This window comes from Aquarana catesbeiana, linkage group LG03, assembly GCF_042186555.1.
Source record: "Aquarana catesbeiana isolate 2022-GZ linkage group LG03, ASM4218655v1, whole genome shotgun sequence".
Classification (NCBI taxonomy): Eukaryota; Metazoa; Chordata; class Amphibia; order Anura; family Ranidae; genus Aquarana; species Aquarana catesbeiana.
In genome coordinates, this window is record NC_133326.1 from 310,940,195 (window position 1) to 310,955,223 (window position 15,029).

At 41.8% G+C, this 15,029-nt stretch overlaps 1 protein-coding gene across 3 annotated transcripts in view; it reads left to right on the top strand.

Moving 5' to 3' along the window:
• The window catches only part of CDK17 (cyclin dependent kinase 17), a 131,950-nt gene that overhangs the window by 82,741 nt on the left and 34,180 nt on the right, over positions 1 to 15,029 (top strand). For all 3 annotated transcript variants that reach the window (XM_073620269.1, XM_073620270.1, XM_073620271.1), the window contains 4 exons: positions 1,625 to 1,739; positions 5,143 to 5,237; positions 10,973 to 11,035; positions 11,761 to 11,884. In XM_073620269.1, coding sequence (XP_073476370.1) covers positions 1,625 to 1,739; positions 5,143 to 5,237; positions 10,973 to 11,035; positions 11,761 to 11,884 — 397 coding nt within the window. The remainder of the gene's footprint in view (positions 1 to 1,624; positions 1,740 to 5,142; positions 5,238 to 10,972; positions 11,036 to 11,760; positions 11,885 to 15,029) is intronic.

The following is a 15,029-nucleotide window of genomic DNA, read 5'->3' on the forward strand; positions in this document are numbered from 1 at the left end:
AGGAGGGGGGTTTAAGCGCCCAGTAAGCAAGTGGTTAAATGGACTGGACTAACAAATTGTACCTGAATGGCAGCAACTTTATAAGCAGTTATAGCATCAGTTTTATTTTGTTTCCTTTTGGTATAAAGGTTTTGCATAAAGGAATAAAAGCAAACTGTTGTAAGCACCCATGTCAATGTTAACATGGTTTGTCTCAAGTCTTTTAGGGGCCAGTTCACACTTTGCTTACACACTAATCCGAAGTGGTTTAGGGTGCAGACAGTAGCTATTTTAATCTTCAGAGCCATTCAGCAGGGGGTGGTGTGGTGCGTTTTTTTTTGTTTTTGTTTTTTTAACTTTATAAGTGCACTAAGTGACACTTCATTCATGTCACTGGGAAAATGAAGGGGTGTGAGAAGTGTGATATTATGCAAACATGTTGCATAATATCGCACAGTTCTGGAACGCAGATGAACACCACCTTCTGGTGTGAACATGACACCAAAAACTATTGTGTTCTGTGTCTTTGCAATTACCTGCATAATCTATTAGAAAAAATGAATGTAGCTGCACATGGTGTGAATCGACCCTAATTGGACAGCTTAGTCTGTTAAAGTTGAGAAGGAACAGACTTACTGGCTGAATCACCTGGTAAAAAATAAATTGAGAAAAAGCCTTAAAGTGATTGTAAAGGTTTTTTTGTTGTTGTTTCAAATAACAAACATGTTATACTTACCTGCTCTGTGCAGGGGTTTCCTCGTTTTCTGGGGTCCCCCAGTGCTCCTGGCTCCTCCTATTCATCGAGTGCCCCCACGGAGAGCTGCATTTCATGGTTGTCACTAGATTTGATTGACAGCAGTGGTAGTCAATGGCTTCTGCTGCTATCAATCTATCCAATGAGGACCTGAGACAGCAGCTGGAGCTGCTTGGCTTGTGCTCTTCGCTGGAACAATTGGATTCAGGTAAGAAAAAGGGGGGCTCTGGGGGGCAGCTGCAGCACAGAAGATTTTTCACCGTAATGCAAAGAATTCAATAAGGTGAAAAACAATGAGACGTTACAACTCCTTTAAAAAAAAACCAATGCAGACACCACATCTAAGAATTGCTGAGCTGCAATGTAATATTTTTTTGGTTTTAATACCGCTGTAATGTGCCCAACCAAAACATTTCTTTTTTTCTGCTTTTGGGCAGACTGAAGAAGGTTAGAAGCTCTGTAATGTTATTGCTGCTATCTGAGGTTCTATTAGGTGGATTTACCCTCTTTTCCTGATATTTCCAAAAGCAAAACAGAAATAATCTTTAACAGATTATGGAAAGGCTGGAACCCCTGTAAAAAAGTATGTCTCTGTTGCAGATGTTCACTCTCTGTCTAGTAAACCATTGTCAGCAGGCCAGGAAGTTAGGGGAAAATATCTCTAACATAGCCTCAGGTTGCAATATTTACAGTACATGTCAGGAGTTTTACTCCTTCCCCACTCTAGTAAAAAAATGACATCCACCAAAAGTTGTTCCCAGGAACATTCCAGAGTGTGAATGATTGCAGTGATGAGTTGTATACAGGAGAGTAATATTTTAGTTCTACATAAATAACTGTGTGTTCATATCGGTTTGCTTATTTATATGTGTGTGTGGTTTTTTTTTTCAGGGCACTTATGCCACAGTATTTAAAGGAAGAAGTAAACTGACTGAGAACCTTGTAGCATTGAAAGAAATTCGTTTGGAGCATGAAGAAGGCGCCCCTTGTACAGCCATTAGAGAAGGTAATGCTTTTACACTGGTATAGGATTGCGGTGATCATAGCTAATGGATCTTCACAGTGACTACATTAGCCATTCTCGAAGCTGCAGTGTAGTCGTTGTGCATCAGATGTACCAACAGATGTGTAGTGCGATGACCTGTCTAAGCAATCCATTCAATATACAATCAGGTTGACCCTTAAGCCTGGTACACACTAGTATTTTTTTTTTTTTTCAAACCAGCAGGCTGTTTTAGCCATTCAGATGTGTAGTGTGATGATCTGTCTAAAGCTGGCTACACACTATATAATGTGTATACAATTGTCTTGTATTTTTTATTATTATCATTATTATTATTTTTATTATTACTATGCAGGATTTATATAGCGCTAACAGTTTGTGCAGCGCTTTATAACATGAGGGGAGACAGTACGCTTACAATACAAATCAATACAGGAGCAATCAGAGGGCCCTGCTCCGTTAGAGCTTACAATCTACAACTTTCCTTTAGATTTACCAAACCATAAAATATGAGGTCAAACCTAAACACTTTCAAATTGAATCAGGCAGGCCCTTGCACTACATAGTTGAATGTAAATCTAAAGGAAATTGAACAACAAAATTTGTATGTGTATCCAGCTTAAGCAATCCATTCAATTTATATACAATCAGGTTGACCCTTAAGCCTGGTACACACTAGTATTTTTTTTTTTTTTTTTTTTTTCGTTCAAGGCAGCAGGCTGAATGAAAAACTGAAGAGCTCAGGAGGAGCCGCTGTATTTAACGATCTGATGTTAGTACAGCAATCTCCCCCATTGAACTATCAGGTTGTGGCAGGAGGGCGACCCCTCCACTAAAACACATCGGTCAGCGCTCTCAGCCACTGGGAGCACTGATTGGGTTCCGATCGGCAGACCTTTTTTGGTCATGCCCCTTCGACAGGGTCGGACCAGCTGCCCTACACACGATATTCCCTACTGTGTGTACTGCCCATTACACTACATAGTTGTTGGTAAATGTAATATTGACTAAGCTATAGCATATATTTTTATTGAATTTTACAAATGCTTAAATTTGAAAAAAAATCATACCTTTAAGAAACAGATTTCACAGTACATTGATCAATCAATAAACAATCATTTTATTTGAAAAGACAGTGCTTTCCTGTCAGATTCAGTAAAATCATAATTTTTCTTTGTTGTGTTGAACAATCATTTTTGTGGGCAAGATTGTTATAAACTAGCACTTTTATACTTAATTGGTTGTCATTGTGTATGTGACAAATGTAATGTTATACCCTTAAAGATTGATGTGCACCAGAGGGAGCATATATAAAATACAATAATTGCAGGTGTAGGCAGGATGCATTTTGTGGTGTTAAAAGTTCTTACCATGTAATTATGCCTTGCTGTATGTGTGATTTGAAAAGGTGCCCACTTTGATTATATAGAAACAATTATAAGGCTTGTGTGAAGTCCTGGGGCTGGTAGTTTCATAATAAAAGGCTACCCCGCACTGTCCCATACAGTGAGAAAACTCACCAACGTTGACATACGCAGGCAGTTTATTGCCCCGTCACAAAAAAAATGTGTATTCTAGGTTCGTCCAAATCTTTTGTACCATTCTGAACATTATACTTAAAGCGCCCCTTTAAAAATTAAAATTCAGCAGCTGCACATACTGTAGCTGCTGACTTTTAACATTAGGACACTTACCTGTCCTAGAGTCCAGCGATGGCACCACAACTGATGTTTTTTCATCAGCTGTCAGTTGCTGCCACCACCATTGTCAGTAAGGGAACCCGGTAGTGTAGCCTTTCGGCTTCATGGCTGGGTCCCTACTGTGCATGTGCGAAGCACGCTGCGCTCTCTTACTCGCCTGGCACAAAATGAGGGGGACCGAGCTGCTGATGTACTTCGCCACGGCCCGGTCTCCTGAAAGTGGGGTCAGGGTACCTGTCAGGCACCCCCCCCCCCCCCCGGAAGGAGCCATATGTGGCACCGGAGGGGGGGGGGGAATCAGATAAGCATAAGTTCCACTTTTGGGTGGAACTCCGCTTTAAATAATAATAATTAATAAATATCTGCTGAGCCCAAAATGACTTCATTTTTACCAACTGAAAACTGCTTGATGTCAATGTCTGATCTTGTGCATGTTGTAGATTCCAGCAGTTCTTGTTGGTTTCTTGTTTCAACTTTTTACCGCATAAGTCTACATCTTAAACGTAAACCTAATAGCTTGTAAAAGAAAGGAGAAATAAAAGTACAGTGTCCTGGCCTAGACGTGTAGTTCTGCAGTGATCCTTTAGTTTGCTGGAAATTCGTTCTAGAGCAGGGGTCTCCCACCTATGGCCCACAGCCCAAATCTGGTCCCCTGCAAAAAAAATTTCTAGCCCTCTGATGGAAGAGGGGACTGATGAGGAGCCTCATGTAAGGGGTGACTCTGATGGGGAGTCTCTCATGTAAGGACAACTCTGTTGTAAGGGGGACTTTGATGGGGACTCTCTTGGGCTCAGGTTTATTTGGAATTTTTGCTTTGTTAATATTTTTTTTTTGTTTTAAATCATATGCTGATTACAAAAAAACTCCAAGCAAAACATATTCATTTAAATTTGATTTGGAAATGTATAAAACTAATTTCTTTTTTTTTAATTCTCCAAACTGCAAATATTTGTATAATATACAATGTGGCCCCCATACTGAAAAGTTTTAGGGGGGCCCTGTTCTACAGAGACAGAAGAGAAAGAGGCATGTTAGAAATGCAAACTTAGCTTAGGCTGTCTCTCACAACACTGGCTGTCAATACAGTCACATTATCTGCTATGTTCTCGCACAGTGTTGGCTTTACCTGTTGGTAGCCCCAGCATTTCAGCACCTGTTTCCTCACCATCAATGGGTATTATTGTATAGAATTTATATAGCTCCAACACTTTACAACATAATGGCAGACAGCACAGTTACAATACAGTTTAATAAAGTAGGAATCAGAGAACCCTGCTCGTTAGAGCTTACAACCTAAGAGGGAATATCAGACCGTTGGGGAAACCCTATGGCTGAATGCTCACTACCAGAAAAAAATACAATCTTTTTTGTCCCCAAGGATGCAGTCCACATAACATACATTGCACATGTGTTTGTTTCTCTTGTTTTAATATGTAGTCCCTTTCCTTGCCCAACCTTATTTAAAAATGTCCTTGTAAATTCAGTTAAAATTTTCTTTTAAAATTGTTTATACACTCTTTATTATCAGCTACGTGAAATGGCAGATTGATCTATAGAGGATCTTTATTTTTTTGCTTATTTCTCAGAAAACTCAGCTCTACCAAAGCTGTATCAGAGATTTTATTTATGGTTCAATAGAGTTGTGACCATGAAATGTGTTAAGTTGCACTGAAATGTCATAAACATTTTTTTTTCTCCTCTTACAGTTTCGTTATTAAAGGACCTGAAGCATGCAAACATTGTCACATTACATGACATCGTTCACACGGAAAAATCATTGACACTTGTTTTTGAATATCTGGTATGTGTTTACAGCTGTGCAGTATTGAAGTAAAGAGCTATGAATTTGTATTTGCCATCATGTACTAATCTGAAGTCTCTGCCATTTTATAGTTAGATAATTAAAGTTAATTGTTAACCCACTTTAACAGAATCCTCAGATCGTCTCTGTACTATAATAAGTGTGCCTATGTAATGTAAAAAATCTGCCGATCTGTACCTATATAAGCTTGGTTCCCGGCGCTCAGCTGATTCCTCGACTCTCTTCTCTCTCGGCTCACAGTTCCAGTGGGCGGGACCAAGCACTCCCGCTGATGTCAGCTTGGGAGGAGGGGAAGAGAGGAGAGAGAGCCAATGTGAACACCGACAGTCAGCTGAGCCCTTGGAGCTGTGCTCATATAGGTACAGATCGGCAGATTTTTTACATTGCACAGGCACAGGGATACTTATTGTAATGATACAGAGGGGATTACAGCACCTAGCTGCAGATATGAGAGCAGCAGCGGGGTTGGGGGGCAGCCACTGGTACGAGCAGACAGAGAGGGTATGAGAACAGAGGAGACACAGGAGAGCAGGCAGCATATGATGAAGGCACGTATGCTGACTCCGGTGTCGGGGCTCAGCACCCCAGATACATCGGAGTCAGCGTACAGGGAAATGGGTATAGCCAGGCAGGATCAGCCAGGTATTTCAGGTGGTGTTACAGGGGGCCAAATTACACAGCACAAGCACTGTGCTGTATAACATGCTTTGGGGAACAGGATCCATTTTTTTTGGGGGGGGGTTAACAAAAGTTTTAAAGAACCCTTGAAGTGAAACAGAGAGCTATCGTGTCCCCCCCCCTCTTTTTCTGGGAAGCATTCAAAAGACATTAAAACAGGCATTTTTGGTTTGAGACTAAATGGCAGTATATCCAAGTGCCATATTTGAGAAAAGACACCATAATAGGTTGGAAGGAGCTTATGGGCTGCAGTGGTCGTCAACAAAATGAGGACTGCCATTTTGCTGAAGACCACAACAGCGTTTTTAGCACAGAGCACGGAGTAGATCCACAGGCTGATGGTGTCACAATGGGGAGGTGCAAATTGCTCTGCTTCCATTTTAAAGACCGCACATGGATGCCATTTTGATGAAAACCTCTGCAGGGCATATGTCCTTGTTGCTATGAAAACCCTGGAATGCACACAGCAAGTCCAAATGCCCTGCACACAAGCCCGACTCTGCCTCCCACAGGCTCCCTGCTGTATGAAACTGGTGCTTTGAAGTTTTATTAGACACCTATTTATTTGCCAAGAGGCTGGAGTAGTGGATCCAGTGCAAACATAACCGCACTGACATGTTTAGCTGGAGAGGTTGAAGTAATCTGTTTGTGAACAGTGTAAGACTTCTGTTACAACGTAGATGCTTGCCTTTACTCTGGTGTATTTGTACTAAGTGTGCTGTCGAAATGGTCCATGAATAGACTGTGCAGGTGACACGTGATAGGGGGAAGAAGAGCATTCAACTGATGAAGTTTATGTATCCACTGTAGCACATAAAGTATTTAATGTGTGCAGGGATATAGTTGATGAAACATAACTTCATCTTTGGGTCATTGTAAGTGAGCCTAATGTGCACCATCCTTGATTCTTATTCTTGACCTACTGTATAGTCACCTCCTGGGTTCCTCAAGTACCCCTCACCTCAGCTTACATCCAACTCCACTGCCTTAGGCAGGCCATGCACGGTGCAAATTTCTTTCCTGCAACCATGGGTTGACAGGGGAATCAGCAATTGTCTTCTCCCTGTGTGGGCGGGGGAAGTGCTCCCCGCCCGAGAGAAGACAGTGATTATTGATATCGGCTATAGCAACATAATCGCAAGCGAATCCAGCAGGCTTGTTGTACCCAAGTTAATCGATCAACTTGGTTCATTTAGCCTGCCCATCACCGATTCAGATTTGGGCCGGTTCAGCAGAAGGGGATTCGAACCATGGCCAGCCTTAATGCCGATGCTGTCATCCCTCCCTCATTGGCCGCCCCATCCCATCCATGCAGTCTCTTTCTGCCCATCAGAACCAAAATAGTTCTTAAACATTATTTGTAATATCCCCAGCCTTGCCTTTTCTGGAATGGGCATGCTTTTACTAGTAATTAATAAAAGAAAACGGTGTGAAGGATCTTTTACTAGACATGTTAATTGTTCAATAAGAACCCTTTTACACCAGCTGTGCCTGTTCCGATCATCAGGAGATCTGTGAACAGATCCTCTACTACTGAATCAGAGCCAAAAAGTAGGGATGTCACTTTTGTTTTGCCCTCTTGGAACTTATCGGGCACATGTTAGGTCTATGGGCAGGCCGATGCAAACCAGATGTGTATCCATTAACATCTGACTGCCTTGGATCTAACATGTTTATGCCTAAAAAAAAGTAGGGGGGGGGGGGGGGGGCATTTTTTCCCTTTTTTTTTTGGCCGTCTTCAATACTTGCCCTCTTTGACCTGAAACAAAGCAAGAGAATGTCAGCACACCACAAAGCTCCAGATCAGGTCCACAGCTTTATTCAGCGTTCACATCATTAAAACAGAAGCAACGTTTCAGAGCTTTGCAGGACCCCTTCATCAGACAGGGGTCCCGCGAGGCTCCGAAAGATGCTTCTGTTATAATGTGATCGCTGGAAAAAAAGCTTTAGACCTGTTCTGGAGATTTGTGGTGTTCTGGAGACTGTCTCGCTTTGATTATCTTCGATTCCAGCTGGTGGTTGCTGCAGCGCCCGTTTAGACTCGTTTAGCTACTTTTCAGGAACGTGTGCTTTGGGAATAGTGTGTTGGAATCTTGACCTTAAACAAGCACTTCAAAAGGAGAGATCTACAGTGTGGCAGATTCCATTTTCCCCAGTACAATTTTTAAACAAATCCAAAGTCTAAATTCACAGTACAGAAAAAACAAATTGTGAAAAATATAAAAAGAAAAGCATTCCCTGCCACAAGTTGGCTAGATCTTCCAGATGCATCTTGGGAGATTAATTAGTTCAGGCTTACTTCCCCTAATCTTTCCAGGCCATATTTTTTTATGTTAATGGCATCCCTGGTATTATATATGAACATTTTCATCAAAGGAAAGCACGCTGGGTGGAGACAAGCAAAAAAAAATCAGTGACAATAATGATATTTATGTTATGGTGACTTCCATATGTTGCATACAGTATTCATTTCCATGTGTATTGAAAGTCTTTGTTAGTGACAGCAATGACAGACACATTTTACAGCCAAAGTTTGTAATTGGTTCTACTGTAGCATAAAATGTAAAAATGAATTTGAATCTGCTTTACAATGGGTATTTATTTTTAAATTAAAGTCCCTTCATCCAGTAGCAGCCTCTACTTGAATGGTTGGTTTAACGTTTAACATGATCCTTTAGTTACTGCACAAAGTGTAAACCTGAACTCCATAGTGTGAGCATCTCTCCTACTACTTGTCCTTGCAAGTCTCGAGTCAGGAGGAAGCCTGGCTACATATTTGTACAAGGGAGGTTCAATTCCCACCTCCCCAGTTCCTTAGTCAAAAGTTAAAATATAGGCATCTGTAAACTGATCCGGGCAGTGAAAAAGGTAACTATAACCTGAAGCTTTAAAACTCCAGGTGTTAAAACCTTTCATTCAAATATTTTTCCCAATCGCCACAAAGGATATAAATCCACTTTGTGCTCCCCAAATGCCTTTGCAAAGTCAGTTATTGCCTTGTAAAAGTAGCAATGATATCACTGTACTGCAGAACCTGTACTGAGCTGTAGGAGGGTTCCAGCACCTCCACCCACTACAGAAGGGGGCAGATACAAAACAAAGACAATTTGAGAGAACAGCAGTGACTGATCTTTTTCCAAAGTCCAGCTTAAGGCAGCTTTTCTCAACCTATTCATCAAAGAGGAATCCATGAAATAACTTTCCAGTTTTGGGGAACCCCTCCTAAAAACTGCAATATCTACATCTCATGATACATTAGTGTGATGGTCAGTGCAAAAATGCTCCTTACAGTTGTGGAAATGACCTCCTTACAGATAGCTAAAAAGATCAGTGGTGTCAGTGGGAACTTATTTGAGGCGGAAATTGCTCGAGGAACCCTGGTTAAGAAACCCTGGTTTAAGGGAGCATTACATAGTAACACAGGCATATGCATATTTCCTTCAAGGAATGCAGGGTCTTGCTGGTAGAGCTAGCAGAAGATCCTGCGTAAAATACACATCTAAAGTACGTATAGATATGTATATAATTCTTCTTTCATTCCAATGAATTACTACATGTGCACATGTTTATGTATGTAAACACAGCTGTGTGTATGGGCTCATTGATTACTATATAGCGCTGCATTTATATGCGTACAAAATATATCCTGTGTCCATCTAAATGCATTGTTTTTCTACCCTTGTAAATTAGCCCATAAGGAACAGTATACAGTAGTAGAGCTAGCAGAAGCGGCTCTAGGATTTGTGAGGCCTTAGGCAAAATCTAGACATGAGCCCCCACTTGCGCCCATAATGGGAAAAATCAAGCGATAAAAAAATGAAGTGTATAAATTACATATATTAAGAGCTTTAAAGTGCTGGTGCCAGGGCTCTCTAGCTTGGCGCTGGTGCCAGGGCTCTCTAGCTTGGCGCTGGTGCCAGGGCTCTCTAGCTTGGCGCTGGTGCCAGGGCTCTCTAGCTTGGCGCTGGTGCCAGGGCTCTCTAGCTTGGCGCTGGTGCCAGGGCTCTCTAGCTTGGCGCTGGTGCCAGGGCTCTCTAGCTTGGCGCTGGTGCCAGGGCTCTCTAGCTTGGTGCTGGTGCCAGGGCTCTCTAGCTTGGTGCTGGTGCCAGGGCTCTCTAGCTCGGCGCTGGTGCCAGGGCTCTCTAGCTCGGCGCTGGTGCCAGGGCTCTCTAGCTCGGCGCTGGTCAGCACTGGGACCTCTGAACCCCCCCCTCCCCAAAGCGGAGCCCTGCATAGGCAGGCCGCGGGGGTAAGGGCAGGGTGGAGGGAGGGGTCAGGGGCTGCCAATCAGAGGTGGGACACTGGCACAGGACTGAGCTGTCCTTACTGTTAGTGACATATGATCAGGAGAAAGGGAGTGGAGTGGATGTAAAGACCAGTCTCTGGCTGAGGGATGCTGCAGGAACATGGATGGGGGGGCTGGCTGTCTCTCATGTTGGTGATCACTGGCTGCAGAAGTGGGCTGTGGCATGGTAGCTGTGCTTCTCCCTGCAGCTGGAGCCCCGGTCCCCCCCCACCCCTGCACTGATTGATAGCCCCAGAGAGGGGCTGCCCGGACACCTCTTCTCTCCTACCTTCCCTTCCATCGGCTCCATACAGTGCTCCTGAGGCCTCATCCGTGGTACCTTCCTCTTCCCCTTCTCTCCACTGCATGCCAGATGCCTCCTCCGGGTGTGCGATCTGTGTCTCCAGAGCAGCGGGATTTGTGCTCCAGCTGCTGGAATCTCCTCCCCGGACAACACAGCGCTGGCCCTGCCTCCTCCCCAAGACACAGCCACGCTCTGTCCCCTCTCTCCACTCCGCTACTGGCCGGAGCTTAATGCCGCAGAGGCGGCTCTTCAATTAGGCAGTCGTGAGGCCCCTGTGAGTGCGAGGCCTTGAGCGACCACTTTATTTGCCCCAATTAGAGAGCCGCCTTTGAGAGCTAGCATAGGCTGTTCTCCCCTTTCTAAACAAAGTACATTCCAAAACAGTTCTGAACAGTAAGAAGCAGTTTAATCATTCAACTTTTTTTTTCTTTTTCTTTTGTCTTTTAGGACAAAGATTTGAAGCAATATATGGACGACTGTGGAAATATAATGAGTATACACAATGTAAAGGTAAAATACTCTTGACAAATACTAAATTAGCGGAATTGGGAAAATCATGGTGTCATTGAAAGGATAAAAAGCAGTTGGGAAGGCTTCTTTGCTTTGTTTACATCTACAAACTTAGCAGACTTAGGCCTCATGCACACTGGACATTTTTAAAGCTGCTTCTAGGGGCGTCAAGCATTTTTTTCCTGCCTCTAAATGCCCTTCCATGTTAGCTTATGTGTCCATGCACACATAGGCTTTTAGCAGTGTTTAGTGGAAAGAGCTTTTAGAGGCAGGAAAAAACCCCACTGCCAGTGCGTCCAGGAGCAGTAGAGTTAGGGCAGAAAAAAAAAAAAAAACAATTGACGCTACTAAAAACTGCTAAACGTGCATAAAATATTTCTTCTGGCCAATGAAATTAATTAACACCAAAGTGCTTGAAGCCTGTACAAGCTTGTAAAAGCTTTAGACACTCTTACAGGAATTTTTTTCTGCAAAACCACTGCTGGCTTCTAGGAGAGTTAAAAATGTCCTGCGTGCATGAGGCCTTATAGGAACCACCAAAATGTCTTATTCTGGACATTCCCATTTTCGAGTGAATGATGTTACACATGTGTTTGCTTTGTTGCCCCAATACATCTATGTTGGAAATGTGCTAGCTTTTCTTTTCAGTCGTAGCACATTTAGCACATGCATGTACCATACCTTTTAAAATAACAATTTTGTATTTTATTGTTTATCTCTTTTAGATATTTTTGTATCAAATTTTAAGGGGATTAGCTTACTGTCACAAAAGAAAAGTTCTTCATCGAGACTTAAAGCCACAGAACCTACTTATCAATGAGAAAGGGGAACTGAAGTTAGCTGATTTTGGTATGTTGAATCATTAAAGCTTTTAGTGCTAATTTTATATTTGCTGATGATATCGAGTAAGATGGTATTACACAGCACTAATCTTTTTATCTGATTTCTGACTGATCTATCTTCAAGTCTTCTATAGTTTTGTGAACATTTTATAAAAGCTGGTCATAGACGAAGTAAAAAGGAGTCTGGAGACTGACATGGTGCTCTTAGCAGTCTTCTCCTTATCTGGAAATAATGAGTTCCAATGATTTGGTATTTATCTTGTGTATATGATTATCTTTAACATGAAGCTCAAACTTTAGAGAACATGTGATACTATACAGCATTTTGCTGCCCATAGATGAATGAAAACTTGGGCTGTTCAGCAGGGACTGGGAGAAATTTGATCCATCTATGAACATTCCCGTTCTACAAAAAAACAATCTAAGGATCATCGTTTGGGGAACTGTTGAAAAATGTTTCTCGATCAATTGACAGCAGTGTATTCTGACAGTGGAGGAGTCCCGCTGTCAGAGGACAGTTGCACAGCAGGGACGATTCCTCCATCCACCTCACATGTGTGGGATATGAAATCCATTTATTTTTTATTTTTTCTATGGCCTCTGTGAGAGTGTAAAACATGACTGCTATAACTAGAGGTCAAGTCCTTGAAATGTAAGGGAGGAGAACTTTCTGTAAAACAGTGGATGTACTCTGCATTGCTCAATTTAGATGTTAGTAGCTGAAAACTAAAGATAAATATAACAGCTGATGACTGATATCTGAGACAGGTTTACAGATTTTTGGTATGTATTAAAGTTCCGTCTAGAAGTGAGGCGCGTTCCTCAAATACTCTATTGTAATTTTTTTTTTCTTTTGGGTTAACCCCTTTGGTATAAATGATGACAAAAGGATGAGGGCATAATATCCTAGTTTGTCATGTTTGTGAATGACAGATATAAACGTGATTTTTTTTGGATTTGGGAATCCATTCACAGTATCTCAAAAAATGAGTACCCCCCTCACATTCTTGTAAATATTTTATTATATCTTTTCATGTGTCAACACTGAAGAAATTACACTTTGCTACAATGTAAAGTAGTGAGTGTACAGCTTGTATAACAGTGTAAATTTGCTTTCCCCTCAAAATAACTCAACACTCAGCCATTAATGTCTAAACCGCTGGCAACAAAAGTGGGTACGCCCCTAAGTGAAAATGTCCAAATTGGGCCCAAAGTGTCAATATTTTGCGTGGCTACAATTATTTTCCAGCACTGCCTTAACCCTCTTGGGCATGAAGTTGACCAGAGCTTCACAGGTTGCCACTGAAGTCCTCTTCCACTCCTCATTTTCACTTAGGGGTGTACTCACTTTTGTTGCCAGCAGTTTAGACATTAATGGCTGTGTTGGGTTATTTTGAGGGGACAGTTATACAAGCTGTACACTCACTACTTTAAACTGTAGCAAAGTGTAATTTCTTCAGTGTTGTCACATGAAAAGATATAATAAAATATTTACAAAAATGTGAGGGGTGTACTCACTTTTGTGAGATACTGTGTGTATATATAAGTCACCTGGCCCTTTATTCAGTTTGCATTTGTTGTATTCTAGCAACCACTGAGTGCATCTGCCCAAATTTCTTTATTATCAGAGTATTTGGTTATATACAAATTTTAATGCTGGCATATTATCAGGGTGAGCATAAAATTAAAGTTGAAAGACCTGTTTTGGCATTCCCAGTGTTACCCTAGTAACTTCACTGCTTTATATTGTACTGATTTGTGTGGTACTCTGGCATGGTTCTGTTGGAGGGGAAAAGTTGTATACAATCACATTTTTCTGATTAAGCACTTTAGCATGTGGCCATCTTGGACTTGATTTATTTCCTTTTGTAAAAGGGGAGCATGTGATTTATAATATTGCATGCAATCACAAAGTTCCTCACTGAATAGCGCTGAGGGATATAAGACTATGCAGCCACACATTTATACTCGTAAGGCTGATGGCTGGTATGTTGTTTTTTGTTTTTTTTTTTTTTTTTTTTTTTTTAAGGCTATGTTTATTGCATTTTTTTTCCCGATATACAAAGACAAAACAAAAGGACCCGGTAAGGTCCAACATAAAGAGCTAAGATACAGAATGCTCTAGTGTTAGGTCAAAACAATAGTTGGTTAATACATCCATTAGGCATTATGTTAGAAAACAAGTTAGATCATATACAGTGTTAAACTCTATAGACAGGCATCCCAGCCACAGTCAGTGTAATTGTAAGAGAGTGTACCTATATTACAGGACAAGCTACTTCAGGCTTACTCTTATCACGGCAGTACAGGGGAGAGGGTCAGGGGGCTAGCCAGCCACCTGCCCCAGATTTTATGGAATGCCTTTGGTCTTTTACGGATATCAAAAGTGAGTTTATAAAGCGGAAGAGCTTCATTAACCATTTTCAACCATAGTCCCCTAGTTGGGGTTGCTGCCCCCTTCCAGGTCAATAAAATTGATTTCTTGGCATAGAAATATAGGATACGAAGCAGTTGTTTGACCCGGGAAGGGACAGGCAAATCACCAAAGATACCCAGAAGGCAGTTCTTGGGGTGAACTATGTTGGGAAGTCCCAATGCCGAAGAGAGAAAGGAGCCTATGCTCCGCCAGTAGTGCTGTATTACAGGGCAACTCCAAAAACAGTGAAGGAGATCCGCCATTTGTCCACAACCCCGAAAGCATTCAGCAGAGGACAATATGCCCATTTTGTGCATTTTGGCCGGTGTAAAATGCGATTGGTGAAAAATCTTTATTTGAATCACCCTGTCTCTGGAGGATATAACAGAAGCCTTAAAAGTGTCACTGAATTCCGATCAGTCATCTTCCATGATGTAGATATCTAGAGATTCCCACTTCCGTTGTGCTATTTTAAATCTAGGGTTAGAGTCCGTCACCAGAGCTGCATAGTAAGTAGAAGTTTTGTCTGATCTGGGGATCTTAGAATTTTTTCCAGGTCGGGAGTTTTAAGCGGATTGTCCAGGGAACCGAACTGTGCTCGCACAGCATGTCTAAGTTGGTAATAAAAGATCAAATAAGTACGCGGTAAGTCAAAATCTAATCTCATCTGTGAGAAGGATTAAAATCCCTGAGGGGTGTAGATGTGGCATAGGTATTTAATTCCCTTGGAAGTCCA